Source organism: Cherax quadricarinatus, chromosome 8 (genome assembly GCF_038502225.1).
Source record: "Cherax quadricarinatus isolate ZL_2023a chromosome 8, ASM3850222v1, whole genome shotgun sequence".
In the NCBI taxonomy this organism is placed as follows: domain Eukaryota; kingdom Metazoa; phylum Arthropoda; class Malacostraca; order Decapoda; family Parastacidae; genus Cherax; species Cherax quadricarinatus.
This window is the reverse complement of record NC_091299.1, coordinates 21,496,922-21,511,935: the sequence shown is the minus strand read 5'-3', so window position 1 is coordinate 21,511,935 and position 15,014 is coordinate 21,496,922. Positions and strand designations below refer to the sequence as shown.

The 15,014-nt window shown below is 47.6% G+C and overlaps 1 protein-coding gene and 1 long non-coding RNA gene across 3 annotated transcripts in view; one reads left to right on the top strand and one right to left on the bottom strand.

Moving 5' to 3' along the window:
• Positions 1 to 11,775, bottom strand: part of LOC138852410 (uncharacterized) — a 47,489-nt gene extending 35,714 nt beyond the window's left edge. Inside the window, exon 1 of the long non-coding RNA XR_011391731.1 lies at positions 11,637 to 11,775. This is a non-coding gene — a long non-coding RNA (uncharacterized lncRNA). The remainder of the gene's footprint in view (positions 1 to 11,636) is intronic.
• Positions 1 to 12,615, top strand: part of LOC128685245 (uncharacterized) — a 76,442-nt gene extending 63,827 nt beyond the window's left edge. Inside the window, exon 13 of one of the 2 annotated variants that reach the window (XM_070082926.1) lies at positions 11,635 to 12,615. In XM_070082926.1, the coding sequence (XP_069939027.1) occupies positions 11,635 to 11,951 (317 nt within the window). In that variant the 3' untranslated portion in view covers positions 11,952 to 12,615. The remainder of the gene's footprint in view (positions 1 to 11,634) is intronic. The other variant, XM_070082925.1, reaches the window with a different exon arrangement.
• Positions 12,616 to 15,014: the final 2,399 nt, after the last annotated feature.

Here is a 15,014-nt window from a genome sequence, read left to right as displayed (position 1 = left end):
ATTGTGAATCCTGAAAAACCACGTGATGGAGTAGTGAGGGTGAATCCTGACACACCACGTGATGTAGTAGTCAGGGTGAATCCTGACACACCACGTGATGTAGTAGTGAGGGTGAATCCTGACACACCACGTGATGTAGTAGTGAGGGTGAATCCTGACACACCACGTGATGTAGTAGTGAGGGTGAATCCTGACACACCACGTGATGTAGTAGTGAGGGTGAGTTCTGACACACCACGTGATGTAGTAGTGAGGGTGAATCCTGACACACCACGTGATGTAGTAGTGAGGGTGAATCCTGACACACCACGTGATGTAGTAGTGAGGGTGAGTCCTGACACACCACGTGATGTAGTAGTGAGGGTGAATCCTGACACACCACGTGATGTAGTAGTGAGGGTGAATCCTGACACACCACGTGATGTAGTAGTGAGGGTGAATCCTGACACACCACGTGATGTAGTAGTGAGGGTGAATCCTGACACACCACGTGATGTAGTAGTGAGGGTGAATCCTGACACACCACGTGATGTAGTAGTGAGGGTGAATCCTGACACACCACGTGATGTAGTAGTCAGGGTAAATCCTGACACACCACGTGATGTAGTAGTCAGGGTGAATCCTGACACACCACGTGATGTAGTAGTCAGGGTGAATCCTGACACACCACGTGATGTAGTAGTGAGGGTGAATCCTGACACACCACGTGATGTAGTAGTGAGGGTGAATCCTGACACACCACGTGATGGAGTAGTGAGGGTGAATCCTGACACACCACGTGATGTAGTAGTGAGGGTGAATCCTGACACACCACGTGATGTAGTAGTGAGGGTGAATCCTGACACACCACGTGATGTAGTAGTGAGGGTGAATCCTGACACACCACGTGATGTAGTAGTGAGGGTGAATCCTGACACACCACGTGATGTAGTAGTGAGGGTGAGTTCTGACACACCACGTGATGTAGTAGTGAGGGTGAATCCTGACACACCACGTGATGTAGTAGTGAGGGTGAATCCTGACACACCACGTGATGTAGTAGTGAGGGTGAGTCCTGACACACCACGTGATGTAGTAGTGAGGGTGAATCCTGACACACCACGTGATGTAGTAGTGAGGGTGAATCCTGACACACCACGTGATGTAGTAGTGAGGGTGAATCCTGACACACCACGTGATGTAGTAGTGAGGGTGAATCCTGACACACCACGTGATGTAGTAGTGAGGGTGAATCCTGACACACCACGTGATGTAGTAGTGAGGGTGAATCCTGACACACCACGTGATGTAGTAGTCAGGGTGAATCCTGACACACCACGTGATGTAGTAGTCAGGGTGAATCCTGACACACCACGTGATGTAGTAGTGAGGGTGAATCCTGACACACCACGTGATGTAGTAGTGAGGGTGAATCCTGACACACCACGTGATGTAGTAGTGAGGGTGAGTTCTGACACACCACGTGATGTAGTAGTGAGGGTCAATCCTGACACACCACGTGATGTAGTAGTGAGGGTGAGTCCTGACACACCACGTGATGTAGTAGTGAGGGTGAATCCTGACACACCACGTGATGTAGTAGTGAGGGTGAATCCTGACACACCACGTGATGTAGTAGTGAGGGTGAATCCTGACACACCACGTGATGTAGTAGTGAGGGTGAATCCTGACACACCACGTGATGTAGTAGTGAGGGTGAATCCTGACACACCACGTGATGTAGTAGTGAGGATGAATCCTGACACACCACGTGATGTAGTAGTGAGGGTGAATCCTGACACACCACGTGATGTAGTAGTGAGGGTGAATCCTGACACACCACGTGATGTAGTAGTGAGGGTGAATCCTGACACACCACGTGATGTAGTAGTGAGGGTGAATCCTGACACACCACGTGATGGAGTAGTGAGGGTGAATCCTGACACACCACGTGATGTAGTAGTGAGGGTGAATCCTGACACACCACGTGATGTAGTAGTGAGGGTGAATCCTGACACACCACGTGATGGAGTAGTGAGGGTGAAGCCTTACACACCACATGATGTAGTAGTGAGGGTGAAGCCTGAAACACCACATGATGTAGTAGTGAGGGTGAATCATGACACCACGTGATGGGGTAATGAGGGTGAATCCAGACACACGACGTGTTGGAGTAGTAAGGGTGAAGCCTGACACACCACGTGATGTAGTAAGGGTGAAGCCTGACACACCACGTGATGTAGTAGTGAGGGTGAATACTGACACAACACGTGATGTAGTGAGGGTGAATCCTGACACACCACGTGATGTAGTAGAGAGGGTGAATCCTGACACACCACGTGATGTAGTGAGGGTAAATCCTGACACACCACGTGATGTAGTAGTGAGGGTGAATACTGACACAACACGTGATGTAGTGAGGGTGAATCCTGACACACCACGTGATGGAGTAATGAGGGTGAATCCTGACACACGACGTGTTGGAGTAGTAAGGTTGAAGCCTGACACACCACGTGATGTAGTAGTAAGGGTGAAGCCTGACCACGTGATGTAGTAGTAAGGGTGAAGCCTGACACACCACGTGATGTAGTAGTGAGGGTGAATCTTGACACACCACGTGATGGAGTAGTGAGGGTGAATCTTGACACACCACGTGATGGAGTAGTGAGGGTGAATCCTGACACACCACGTGATGGAGTAGTGAGGGGGAATCCTGACACACCACGTGATGTAGTAGTGAGGGTGAATCCTGACACACCACGTGATGTAGTAGTGAGGGTGAATCCTGAAACACCACGTGATGTAGTAGTGAGGGTGGATCCTGACACCACGTGATATAGTAGTGAGGGTGAACCCTGAGGCACCACGTGATGTAGTAGTAAGGGTGACGCCTGACACACCACGTGATGGAGTAGTGAGGGTGAAGCCTGACACACCACGTGATGTAGTAGTGAGGGTGAATCCTGACACACCACGTGGAGTAGTGAGGGTGAAGCCTGACACACCACGTGATGTAGTGAGAGTGAATCCTGACGACACACCACGTGATGTAGTAGTAAGGGTGAAGCCTGACACACCATGTGATGGAGTGGTGAGGGTGAATCCTGACACACCACGTGATGTAGTAGTAAGGGTGAATTATTATTATTATAATCAAGGGGGAAGCAATAAACCCGTAGGATTATACAGCGCCTATGGGGGGATGCAAGGCATTCAGGCTTAATTCAGGGAACTGGAGCACAGATCCAATTCCCTAGATCAAGAGCCCCTCACCAGCGTCAAGGAGCCTTCCTTGAGGGGAGTAAGGGTGAAGCCTGACACACCACGTGATGGAGTAGTGAGGGTGAATCCTGACACACCACGTGATGTAGTAGTAGTGAGGGTGAATCCTGACACACCACGTGATGTAGTAGTGAGGGTGAATCCTGACACACCACGTGATGTAGTAGTGAGGGTGAATCCTGACACACCACGTGATGTAGTAGTGAGGGTGAATCCTGACACACCACGTGATGTAGTAGTGAGGGTGAATCCTGACACACCACGTGATGTAGTAGTGAGGGTGAATCCTGACACACCACGTGATGAGGAAGTGAGGGTGAATCTTGACACACCACGTGATGTAGTAGTGAGGGTAAATCCTGACACACCACGTGATGTAGTAGCGAGGGTGAATCCTGACACACCACGTGATGTAGTATTGAGGGTGAATCCTGACACACCACGTGATGTAGTGGGGGTGAATATTGACACACCACGTGATGTAGTAGTGAGGGTGAATCCTGACACACCACGTGATGGAGTAGTGAGGGTGAATTCTGACACACCACGTGATGGAGTAGTGAGGGTGAATCCTGACACACAACGTGATGTAGTAGTGAGGGTGAATCCTGACACACAACGTGATGGAGTAGTGAGGGTGAATCCTGACACACCACGTGATGTAGTAGTAGTGAGGGTGAATCCTGACACACCACGTGATGTAGTAGTGAGGGTGAATCCTGACACACCACGTGATGTAGTAGTGAGGGTGAATCCTGACACACCACGTGATGTAGTAGTGAGGGTGAATCCTGACACACCACGTGATGTAGTGAGGGTGAATCCTGACACACCACGTGATGTAGTAGTGAGGGTGAATCCTGACACACCACGTGATGAGGAAGTGAGGGTGAATCTTGACACACCACGTGATGTAGTAGTGAGGGTGAATCCTGACACACCACGTGATGTAGTAGGGAGGGTGAATCCTGACACACCACGTGATGTAGTATTGAGGGTGAATCCTGACACACCACGTGATGTAGTGGGGGTGAATACTGACACACCACGTGATGTAGTAGTGAGGGTGAATCCTGACACACCACGTGATGGAGTAGTGAGGGTGAATTCTGACACACCACGTGGAGTAGTGAGGGTGAATCCTGACACACAACGTGATGTAGTAGTGAGGGTGAATCCTGACACACCACGTGATATAGTAGTGAGGTAAATCCTGACACACCACGTGATGTAGTAGTGAGGGTTAATCCTGACACACCACGTGATGTAGTGAGGGTGAATCCTGACACACCACGTGATGTAGTAGTGAGGGTGAATCCTGACACACCACGTGATGTAGTAGTGAGGGTGAATCCTGACACACCGCGTGATGTAGTAGTGAGGGTGAATCCGGACACACCACGTGATGCAGTAGTGAGGGTGAATCCTGACACATCACGTGATGTAGTAGTGAGGGTGAGTCCTGACACGCCACGTGATGGAGTAGTGAGGGTGAATCCTGACACACCACGTGATGTAGTAGTGAGGGTGAATCCTGACACACCACGTGATGGAGTAGTGAGGGTGAATCCTGACACACAACGTGATGTAGTGAGGGTGAATCCTGACACACAACGTGATGTAGCAGTGAGGGTGAATCCTGACACACCACGTGATGTAGTAGTAAGGGTGAATCCTGACACACCACGTGGAGTAGTGAGGGTGAAGCCTGACACACCACGTGGTGGAGTAGTGAAGGTGAAGCCTGACACACCACGTGATGTAGTAGTGAGGGTGAAGCCTGACACACCACGTGATGTAGTAATAAGGGTGAATCCTGACACACCACGTGGAGTAGTGAGGGTGAAGCCTGACACACCACGTGATGGAGTAGTGAGGGTGAATCCTGACACACCACGTGATGTTGGCAAGTGTCACACCGCTTCATAAAATCCCAATCAGATATTTAATCTATTCCGGAGGCAAGAAGAGAATAAGCAGAGGACTAGGAAGCCTGCTGCTAGGTCAGGCGTAACACCCTAGATGTAGATGGCAACACTGACCTTGCTGGGTGTAGATGGCAACACTGACCTTGCTGGGTGTAGATGGCAACACTGACCTTGCTGGGTGTAGATGGCAACACTGACCTTGCTGGGTGTAGATGGCAACACTGACCTTGCTGGGTGTAGATGGCAACACTGAACCTTGAAGATTGAGACACTTATGCAGCATATGGGAATCTTTATTCAGGAAACGTTTCGCCACACAGTGGCTTCATCAGTCCAATACAAAGAGGAAGGCGTAAGGAGAGGAGGAGAATGAGGTAATCAGTCCTCATTCTCCTTGCTGGGTGTAGATGGTAACACTGAACCTTGCTGGGTGTAGATGGCAACACTGACCTTGCTGGGTGTAGATGGCAACACTGACCATGCTGGGTGTAAATGGCAACACTGAACCTTGCTGGGTGTAGATGGTAACACTGAACCTTGCTGGGTGTAGATGGCAACACTGACCTTGCTGGGTGTAGATGGCAACACTGAACCTTGCTGGGTGTAGATGGGAACACTGAACCTTGCTGGGTGTAGATGGGAACACTGAACCTTGCTAGGTGTAGATGGGAACACTGAACCTTGCTGGGTGTAGATGGGAACACTGAACCTTGCTAGGTGTAGATGGGAACACTGAACCTTGCTGGGTGTAGATGGGAACACTGAACCTTGCTAGGTGTAGATGGGAACACTGAACCTTGCTGGGTGTAGATGGGAACACTGAACCTTGCTAGGTGTAGATGGGAACACTGAACCTTGCTGGGTGTAGGTGGGAACACTGAACCTTGCTGGGTGTAGGTGGGAACACTGAACCTTGCTGGGTGTAGATGGGAACACTGAACCTTGCTAGGTGTAGATGGGAACACTGAACCTTGCTAGGTGTAGATGGGAACACTGAACCTTGCTGGGTGTAGATGGGAACACTGAACCTTGCTGGGTGTAGATGGGAACACTGAACCTTGCTGGGTGTAGATGGGAACACAACCTTGCTGAGTGTAGATGGGAACACTGAACCTTGCTAGGTGTAGATGGGAACACTGAACCTTGCTGGGTGTAGATGGGAACACTGAACCTTGCTAGGTGTAGATGGGAACACTGAACCTTGCTGGGTGTAGATGGGAACACTGAACTTTGCTGGGTGTAGATGGGAACACTGAACCTTGCTGAGTGTAGATGGGAACACTGAACCTTGCTGGGTGTAGATGGGAACACTGAACCTTGCTAGGTGTAGATGGGAACACTGAACCTTGCTAGGTGTAGATGGGAACACTGAACCTTGCTAGGTGTAGATGGGAACACTGAACTTTGCTGGGTGTAGATGGGAACACTGAACCTTGCTGAGTGTAGATGGGAACACTGAACCTTGCTGGGTGTAGATGGGAACACTGACCTTATTCGGTGTAGATGGGAACACTGAACCTTGCTGGGCGTACATGGGAACACTGAACCTTGCTGGGTGTAGATGGGAACACTGAACCTTGCTGGGTGTAGATGGGAACACTGAACCTTGCTGAATATACATTGGAACACTGAACCTTGCTAGGTGTAGATGGGAACACTGAACCTTGCTGGGTGCAAATGGGAACACTGAACCTTGCTAGGTGTAGATGGGAACACTGAACCTTGCTGGGTGTAGATGGGTACACTGAACCTTGCTAGGTGTAGATGGGAACACTGAACCTTGCTAGGTGTAGATGGGAACACTGAACCTTGCTGGGTGTAGATGGGTACACTGAACCTTGCTGAGTGTAGATGGGAACACTGAACCTTGCTGGGTGTAGATGGGAACACTGACCTTATTGGGTGTAGATGGGAACACTGAACCTTGCTGGGCGTACATGGAAACACTGAACCTTGCTGGGTGTAGATGTGAACACTGAACCTTGCTGAATATGCATTGGAACACTGAACCTTGCTAGGTGTAGATGGGAACACTGAACCTTGCTGGGTGTAGATGGGAACACTGAACCTTGCTGGGTGTAGATGGGAACACTGATCCTGGCTGGGTGTAGATGGGAACACTGAACCTTGCTGAATATATATTGGAACACTGAACCTTGCTAGGTGTAGATGGGAACACTGAACCTTGCTGGGTGTAGATGGGAACACTGAACCTTGCTGGGTGTAGATGGGAACACTGAACCATGCTGGGTGTAGATGGGAACACTGAACCTTGCTGGGTGTAGATGGGAACACTGAACCTTGCTGAGTGTAGATGGGAACACTGAACCTTGCTAGGTGTAGATGGGAACACAGAAACTTGCTGAATGTAGATGGGAACACTGAACCTTGCTGGGTGTAGATGGAACACTGAACCTTGCTGGGTGTAGATGGGAACACTGAACCTTGCTGGGTGTAGATGGGAACACTGACCTTATTGGGTGTAGATGGGAACACTGAACCTTGCAGGGCGTACATGGGAACACTGAACCTTGCTGGGTGTAGATGGGAACACTGAACCTTGCTGGGTGTAGATGGGAACACTGAACCTTGCTGAGTGTACTTGGGAACACTGAACCTTGCTGAGTGTAGATGTGAACACTGAACCTTGCTGAGCGTAGATGGGAACACTGGAACTTGCTGAGTGTAGATGGGAATACTGAACCTTGCTGGGTGTAGATGGGAACACTGAACCTTGCTGAGTGTAGTTGGGAACACTGAACCTTGCTAGGTGTAGATGGGAACACCGAACTTTGCTGGGTGTAGATGGGAACACTGAACCTTGCTAGGTGTAGATGGGAACACCGAACTTTGCTGGGTGTAGATGGGAGCACTGAACCTTGCTAGGTGTAGATGGGAACGCTGAACTTTTCTGGGTGTAGATGGGAACGCTGAACCTTGCTTGGTGTACATGGGAACACTGAACCTTTCTGGGTGTAGATGGGAACACTGAACTTTGCTAGGTGTAGATGGGAACACTGAACCTTGTTGGGTGTAGATGGGAGCACTGAACATTTCTTTGTGTCGATGGGAACATTGAACCTTGCTAGGTGTAGATGGGAACACTGAACCTAGCTAGGTATAGATTGGAACACTGAACCTTGCTGGGTGTAGATGGGAACACTGACCTTGCTGGGTGTAGATGGGAACACTGAACCTTGCTAGGTGTAGATGGGAACACTGAACCTTGCTAGGTGTAGATGAGACCGCTGAACCTTTCTGGGTGTAGATGGGAACGCTGAACCTTGCTTGGTGTACATGGGAACACTGAACCTTTCTGGGTGTAGATGGGAACACTGAACCTTGCTGGGTGTAGATGGGAACTCTGAACCATGCTGGGTGTAGATGGGAACACGGAACCTTTCTTTGTGTAGATTGGAACACTGAACCTTGCTGGGTGTAGATGGGAACACTGAACCTTGCTGGGTGTAGATGGGAACACTGAACCTTGCTAGGTGTAGATGGGAACACTGAACCTTGCTAGGTATAGATGAGAACACTGAACCTTGCTATGTGTAGATGAGAACACTGAACCTTGCTGGGTGTAGATGGGAACACTGTCCTTGCTGGGTGTAGATGGGAACATTGAACCTTTCTAGGTGTAGATGGGAACACTGAACCTTGCTAGTTACAGATGAGAACACTGAACCTTGCTAGATGTAGATGGGAACACTGAACCTTGCTGGGTGTAGATGGGAACACTGAACCTTGCTGGGTGTAGATGGGAACACTGAACCTTGCTGGGTGTAGATGGGAACACTGAACCTTGCTGGGTGTAGATGGGAACACTGAACCTTGCTGGGTGTAGATGGGAACACTGAACCTTGCTAGATGTAGATGGGAACACTGAACCTTGCTAGGTGTAGATGGGAACACTGAACCTTTCTGGGTGTAGATGGGAACACTGAACTTTTCTAGGTGTAGATGGGAACACTGAACCTTGCTGGGTGTAGATGGGAACACTGAACCTTGCTAGGTGTAGATGGGAACACTGAACCTTGCTGGGCGTAGATGGGAATACTGAACCTTTCTAGGTATAGATGGGAACACTGAACCTTGCTGGGTGTAGATGGGAATACTGAGCCTTTCTAGGTGTAGATGGGAACACTGAACCTTGCTTGGTGTAGATGGGAACACTGAACCTTGCTAGATGTAGATGGGAACACTGAACCTTGCTGGGTGTAGATGGGAACACTGAACCTTGCTAGGTGTAGATGGGAACATTGAACCTTGCTGGGTGTAGATAGGAACACTGAACCTTGCTAGGTGTAGATGGGAACACTGAACCTTGCTGGGTGTAGATGGGAACACTGAACCTTGCTGGGTGTAGATGGGAACACTGAACCTTGCTAGGTGTAGATGGGAACGCTGAACCTTTCTGGGTGTAGATGGGAACGCTGAACCTTGCTTGGTGTAGATGGGAACACTGAACCTTTCTGGGTGTAGATGGGAACACTGAACCTTGCTGGGTGTAGATGGGAACGCTGAACCTTGCTGGGTGTAGATGGGAACACTGAACCTTTCTTTGTGTAGATGGGAACACTGAACCTTGCTAAGTATAGATGAGAACACTGAACCTTGCTAGATGTAGATGGGAACACTGAACCTTGCTAGGTGTAGATGGGAACACTGAACCTTGTTGGGTGTACATGGGAACACTGAACCTTTCTAGGTGTAGATGGGAACACTGAACCTTGCTAGGTGTAGATGGGAACACTGAACCTTGCTAGGTGTAGATGGGAACACTGAACCTTGCTAGGTATAGATGAGAACACTGAACCTTGCTAGGTATAGATGAGAACACTGAACCTTGCTGGGTGTAGATGGGAACACTGAACCTTGCTAGGTATAGATGAGAACACTGAACCTTGCTAGGTATAGATGAGAACACTGAACCTTGCTGGGTGTAGATGGAACACTGACCTTGCTGGGTGTAGATGGGAACACTGAGCCTTTCTAGTTGTTGATGGGAACGCTTAACCTTGCTAAATGTAGATGGGAACACTGAACCTTGCTTTGTGTAGATGGGAACACTGAACCTTGCTGGGTGTAGATGGGAACACTGAACCTTGCTGGGTGTAGATGGGAACACTGAACCTTGCTGGGTGTAGATGGGAACACTGAACCTTGCTAGGTGTAGATGGGAACACTGAACCTTGCTAGGTGTAGATGGGAACACTGAACCTTGCTAGGTGTAGATGGGAACACTGAACCTTGCTAGGTGTAGATGGGAACACTGAACCTTGCTGGGTGTAGATGGGAACACTGTTCTTCTGTTTTCTAATTATGTCCAAGAATCTGTATTGATAAAGCCACTGGATGGCGAAACGTCTACAATAAAGATAACCAGATGTTGCACAAATATCTTAACTTTCATCTTGCCAGTATTGTATACCTGTCTTGCACAACCACGTTAATAAACACTGTCGTGCAGGCTAATCGTCTCTATAAAGATACCCATGTGTTACACACGTCTTATTTATCAAATCTGACCGTAAGCATTAATTTATCCGGCTCGGTCATTTATTTAAACTTTGTTGTCTATCGGTCAACTGCTCTTTAATCTAATGGTTTTGCTGCCTATTATTAGTATCGATATATTTGAAACAATGAGAACTTAATTAAAAAACCAAGTTCTTTATCTGAATGTCAGTTTAGTTTAATATGTTTATTATGCACCCCATACCCATCCTGTGGGCGGTAGTCAAAAGATTACAGAGGTACATAATGGGTCCAGGGACTGGGCCTCAAAGGTATTTACAGATTACAGAGGTACACCCATTGTGTACCTCTGTAATCTGTAAATACCTTTGTAACTTGTCATGATTGTGACTAGACCTACCTGGAGTTCATTACCTTTGTAAATTGTGAGTTCATTACCTTTGTAAATTGTGAATTCATTACCTCTGTAACTTGCTCAGCTATCAAAACTTTGAGGCCCAGTCCCTGGACCCATTATGTACCTCTGTAATCTTTTGACTACCGCCCACTGGATGGGTATGGGGTGCATAATAAACATATTAAACTAAACTGACATTCAGATAAAGAACTTGGTTTTTTAATTAAGTTCTCATTGTTTCAAATATATCGATACTAATAATAGGCAAAATGTCAGTACATTATTTTGCCAACTATTAAAACAGGGTAGCATGGTGGTAATTTGTGGCTAAGGAACTACCATTTTGTAAATTGATATTACAATAGTCATCATGGTTTTGCTAGGATATAAAAGCCATACCTACATCCACATTAACCTGCATTATATGTAGACTAGTTTAGGTGTAGGTGTAAGCCAGTGTTGGCCTATATTAATTTGGGTGTAAGTTTGAACCAGTTGGTGTAGTGTTTAATATAATCTGCGTTATAATTGCTATTGAAATATATTTCTGTAAAATTTTCCCTGCAGACCTCAGCATGTCGCGTCAGTCACTTGCGGCTCCTCAGTTCGGTGTTGGGAGGCTAGGATCTCTTCCTGTGAACCCCAGCGACTACGGAATGGGTGCTTCTAACTCCACCACTACTGGAAGATTCACGAGGGCCACATCCTACCGCAACGATCGACGCCGTCAGAGGTCCAAGTCTCGCGAGCGCACTACATCACGTCACAGTCATGAGGGATCCTCTCACTCCCTCACTGGTTACGATACTGATGGCTGTACTGACCACGACATGGACATATACATCGCTAGGAACCCCACTCGTGGAGGACTCGTTCAACTCTAAGCCGTTGCAGATGTTTTCCTATTGTCGGGTACAGAGGTGAAGATTGCACAAGGAGGTATTTCAGTTTACAAGGTGAATTGTCAATGATCAGATATGATGCAATGTTTACTGACGAAATGAGGCTGGTGCTGCTCCTGTCAGTGCGTATTGTGCGAGTGGTGACGACTGATTAGCCAGCACACCTGCAACACATACATAGCTACATCCAACATCAGTACTCACACACATCCTTTACCTCTTCTCCAACACTTATAATACACCTCCATATTATACAATACTCCAGCGTATCCACATCCTCTAACATTACCCCAAGCGCATCATCCACCAATCCAATATATAATCATATCCTCCAGACCCCCCCCTCCACACACACACACCTATTTACCTACCTTCTTTTCACACCCCTTAAACATCGCTCTTCGACATCACACACACACATTTCTACTGAAACTTACCCATCCTCCAGACCTCCAAAACTTTTATCTTCTAGCCCACTCAGCTCACACATTAAGGTTCGTGGTTCGATCCTCGGTACGGGTGGAAACAATAGGACGTGCTTCCTTAAGACACCTGCTGTCCATGTTCATCTAGCAGTAAAATAGGTACCTGGGTGTTAGTCAACTGGTGTGGGTCGCATCCTGGGACAAAATTGACAATTTTCTCGAAATACTCTGTATAACAAGGGGCTTTCTATATAGTAGTATGTCACTGATGTCAGCTGTGTCTGTATACCTTGTACATGTACTTGTAGAAATAAAGATTATTATTACAAGCCTCACCAGAGCCACCACCACTTACAAGCACCCCTGTCATCTTCAGAACCACCACTACTCACAAGCACCCCTCTCATCTTCACCTGAACCACCACCACTCACAAGCACCCCTCTCATCTTCACCAGAACCACCACCACTCACAAGCACCCCTCTCATCTTCACCAGAACCACCACCACTCACAAGCACCCCTCTCATCCTCATGTGCGCCACTAGGCACTAAGTGTGAGGAAGGTTCACGTTGTGTATGGTTGGTGTAAGTGGCGATTGTTCAGTATACGCCAGTGACTGTTAAGGTCAGCCACGCCCTTTATGGCGTGGGAAAGAGAGACCAGAATAGTCGAATAATAATGGGTGTGGAGATGGAAGCCCCGGGAAATGAAGAGTTTATTTGGAAACCCCTAGAAGTTTCTAAGTTAATTTTTTTAATTATTCCCCTTACTGCTTAGCTATCACTACATACTGTTATATTAATTAATTTTCAAGTGTTTTTCAATAAACTTCGTCCTGTTACCCCAGACTGATATATTTTCATACCCTTGTGTTCCACCCTGAAATTCAGTTCTGAAATTTTGTGTGTGTGGGTGTTCAGCTTTGACTATTTTTTTTATAATAAAAATAACTATGGGTAAAATGAGTGGTTATAACTGAGTGGTTTTAACTGCGTGGTTACAGCTGAGACCTGGCAGTTTCAAGGACAGCAGTTCGACCCCAGTATTACTAACACACACTACTGACGTGCTTGGAAAACTTTACATGTAGTTTGCTCTTCTCGTGCGACTAATTTTCTGGAGAGAATCAATGCCTGGAGTGTAGTAAGTTACACATGATTGTTAGCGTACATGGTAGCTGGGAAGGAGAGTACTTGTGGTCAGCTGCCTCATATTCACTATTCTCTTTTATCGTTGTTGAAATATAGCGAGGTATCTACCATATTTATAATGCACGAACATAAATCTTATAAAATACAGTTTTGTCATTTAAAATAATCACTAGTCACTGGAAAAAATGCGCCTACATGGAAACCAACACTCAGAGTGTAGCCTTGGATGAGTGTTGATGCTGGTGACGCTCACTTGAACACTTGATTACCTCTCATCCCCTAGTATAGGTGCTCTACCCTCCCCCTGCTAGCGTAACACCTGCCCATGACACGAAACTGGGGGTAGAGGATGCCTCTAGCAGGCCATGGTAGCACCGGCCTCTTGACTTACCAGTGCTCATATATTAGTACAGTATAAAGCAGCAAGCCCGTATGGGTTATACAGTGCTATTTACCAATGATGAACTGTAGGAAAAAAATGATTTGGTTAGCACATCTGGGGATAAACACCTGAAAAAGGTCTCATTATGTATCGTTCAGTAGTGTTAGTGATGTATTTGTTTACCTGGAGTTTATCTGGAGAGAGTTCCGGGGTTCAACGCCCCCGCGGCCCGGTCTGTGACCAGGCCTCCTGGTGGATCAGTCGGAGGAGTTGTGGATGAAGAGCCGCAAGATGGAGTGTGTGTGTACTCACCTATTTGTGGTTGCAGGGGTCAAGTCCTAGCTCCTGGTCCCGCCTCTTCACCGGTTGCTACTGGGTCCTCTCTCTCCCCGCTCCATGAGTTTTATCATACCTCGTCTTAAAACTATGTATGGTTTCTGCCTCCACTACATCACTTTCTAGGCTATTCCATTGCCTGACAACTCTATGACTGAAGAAATACTTCCTAATATCTCTGACTCATCTGTGTCTTTAACTTCCAATTGTGGCCTCTTGTTTCTGTGTCCCCTCCCTAGAGCATCCTGTCTTTGTCCACCTTGTCTATTCCGCGCAGTATTTTATGTCGTTATCATGTCTCCCCTGACCCTCCTGTCCTCCAGTGTCGTCAGGCCGATTTCCCTTAACCTTTCTTCATAAGACATTCCCCTTAGCTCTGGAACTAACCTTGTCGCAAACCTTTGCACTTTCTCTAGTTTCTTGACGTGCTTTATCAAGTGCGGGTTCCAAACAGGTGCTGCATACTCCAGTATGGGCCTGACGTACACGGTGTACAGTGTCTTGAACGATTCCTTATTAAGGTATCGGAACGCTGTTCTCAGGTTTGCCAGGCGCCCATATGAAGCAGCAGTTACCTGGTTGATGTGTGCTTCTGGAGACATGCTCGGTGTTATACTCACTCCAAGATCTTTCTCCTTGAGCGAGGTTTGCAGTCTTTGGCCACCTAGCCTATACTCTGTCTGCGGTCTTCTTTGCCCTTCCCCTATCTTCATGACTTTGCATTTGGCGGGATTAAATTCGAGAAGCCAG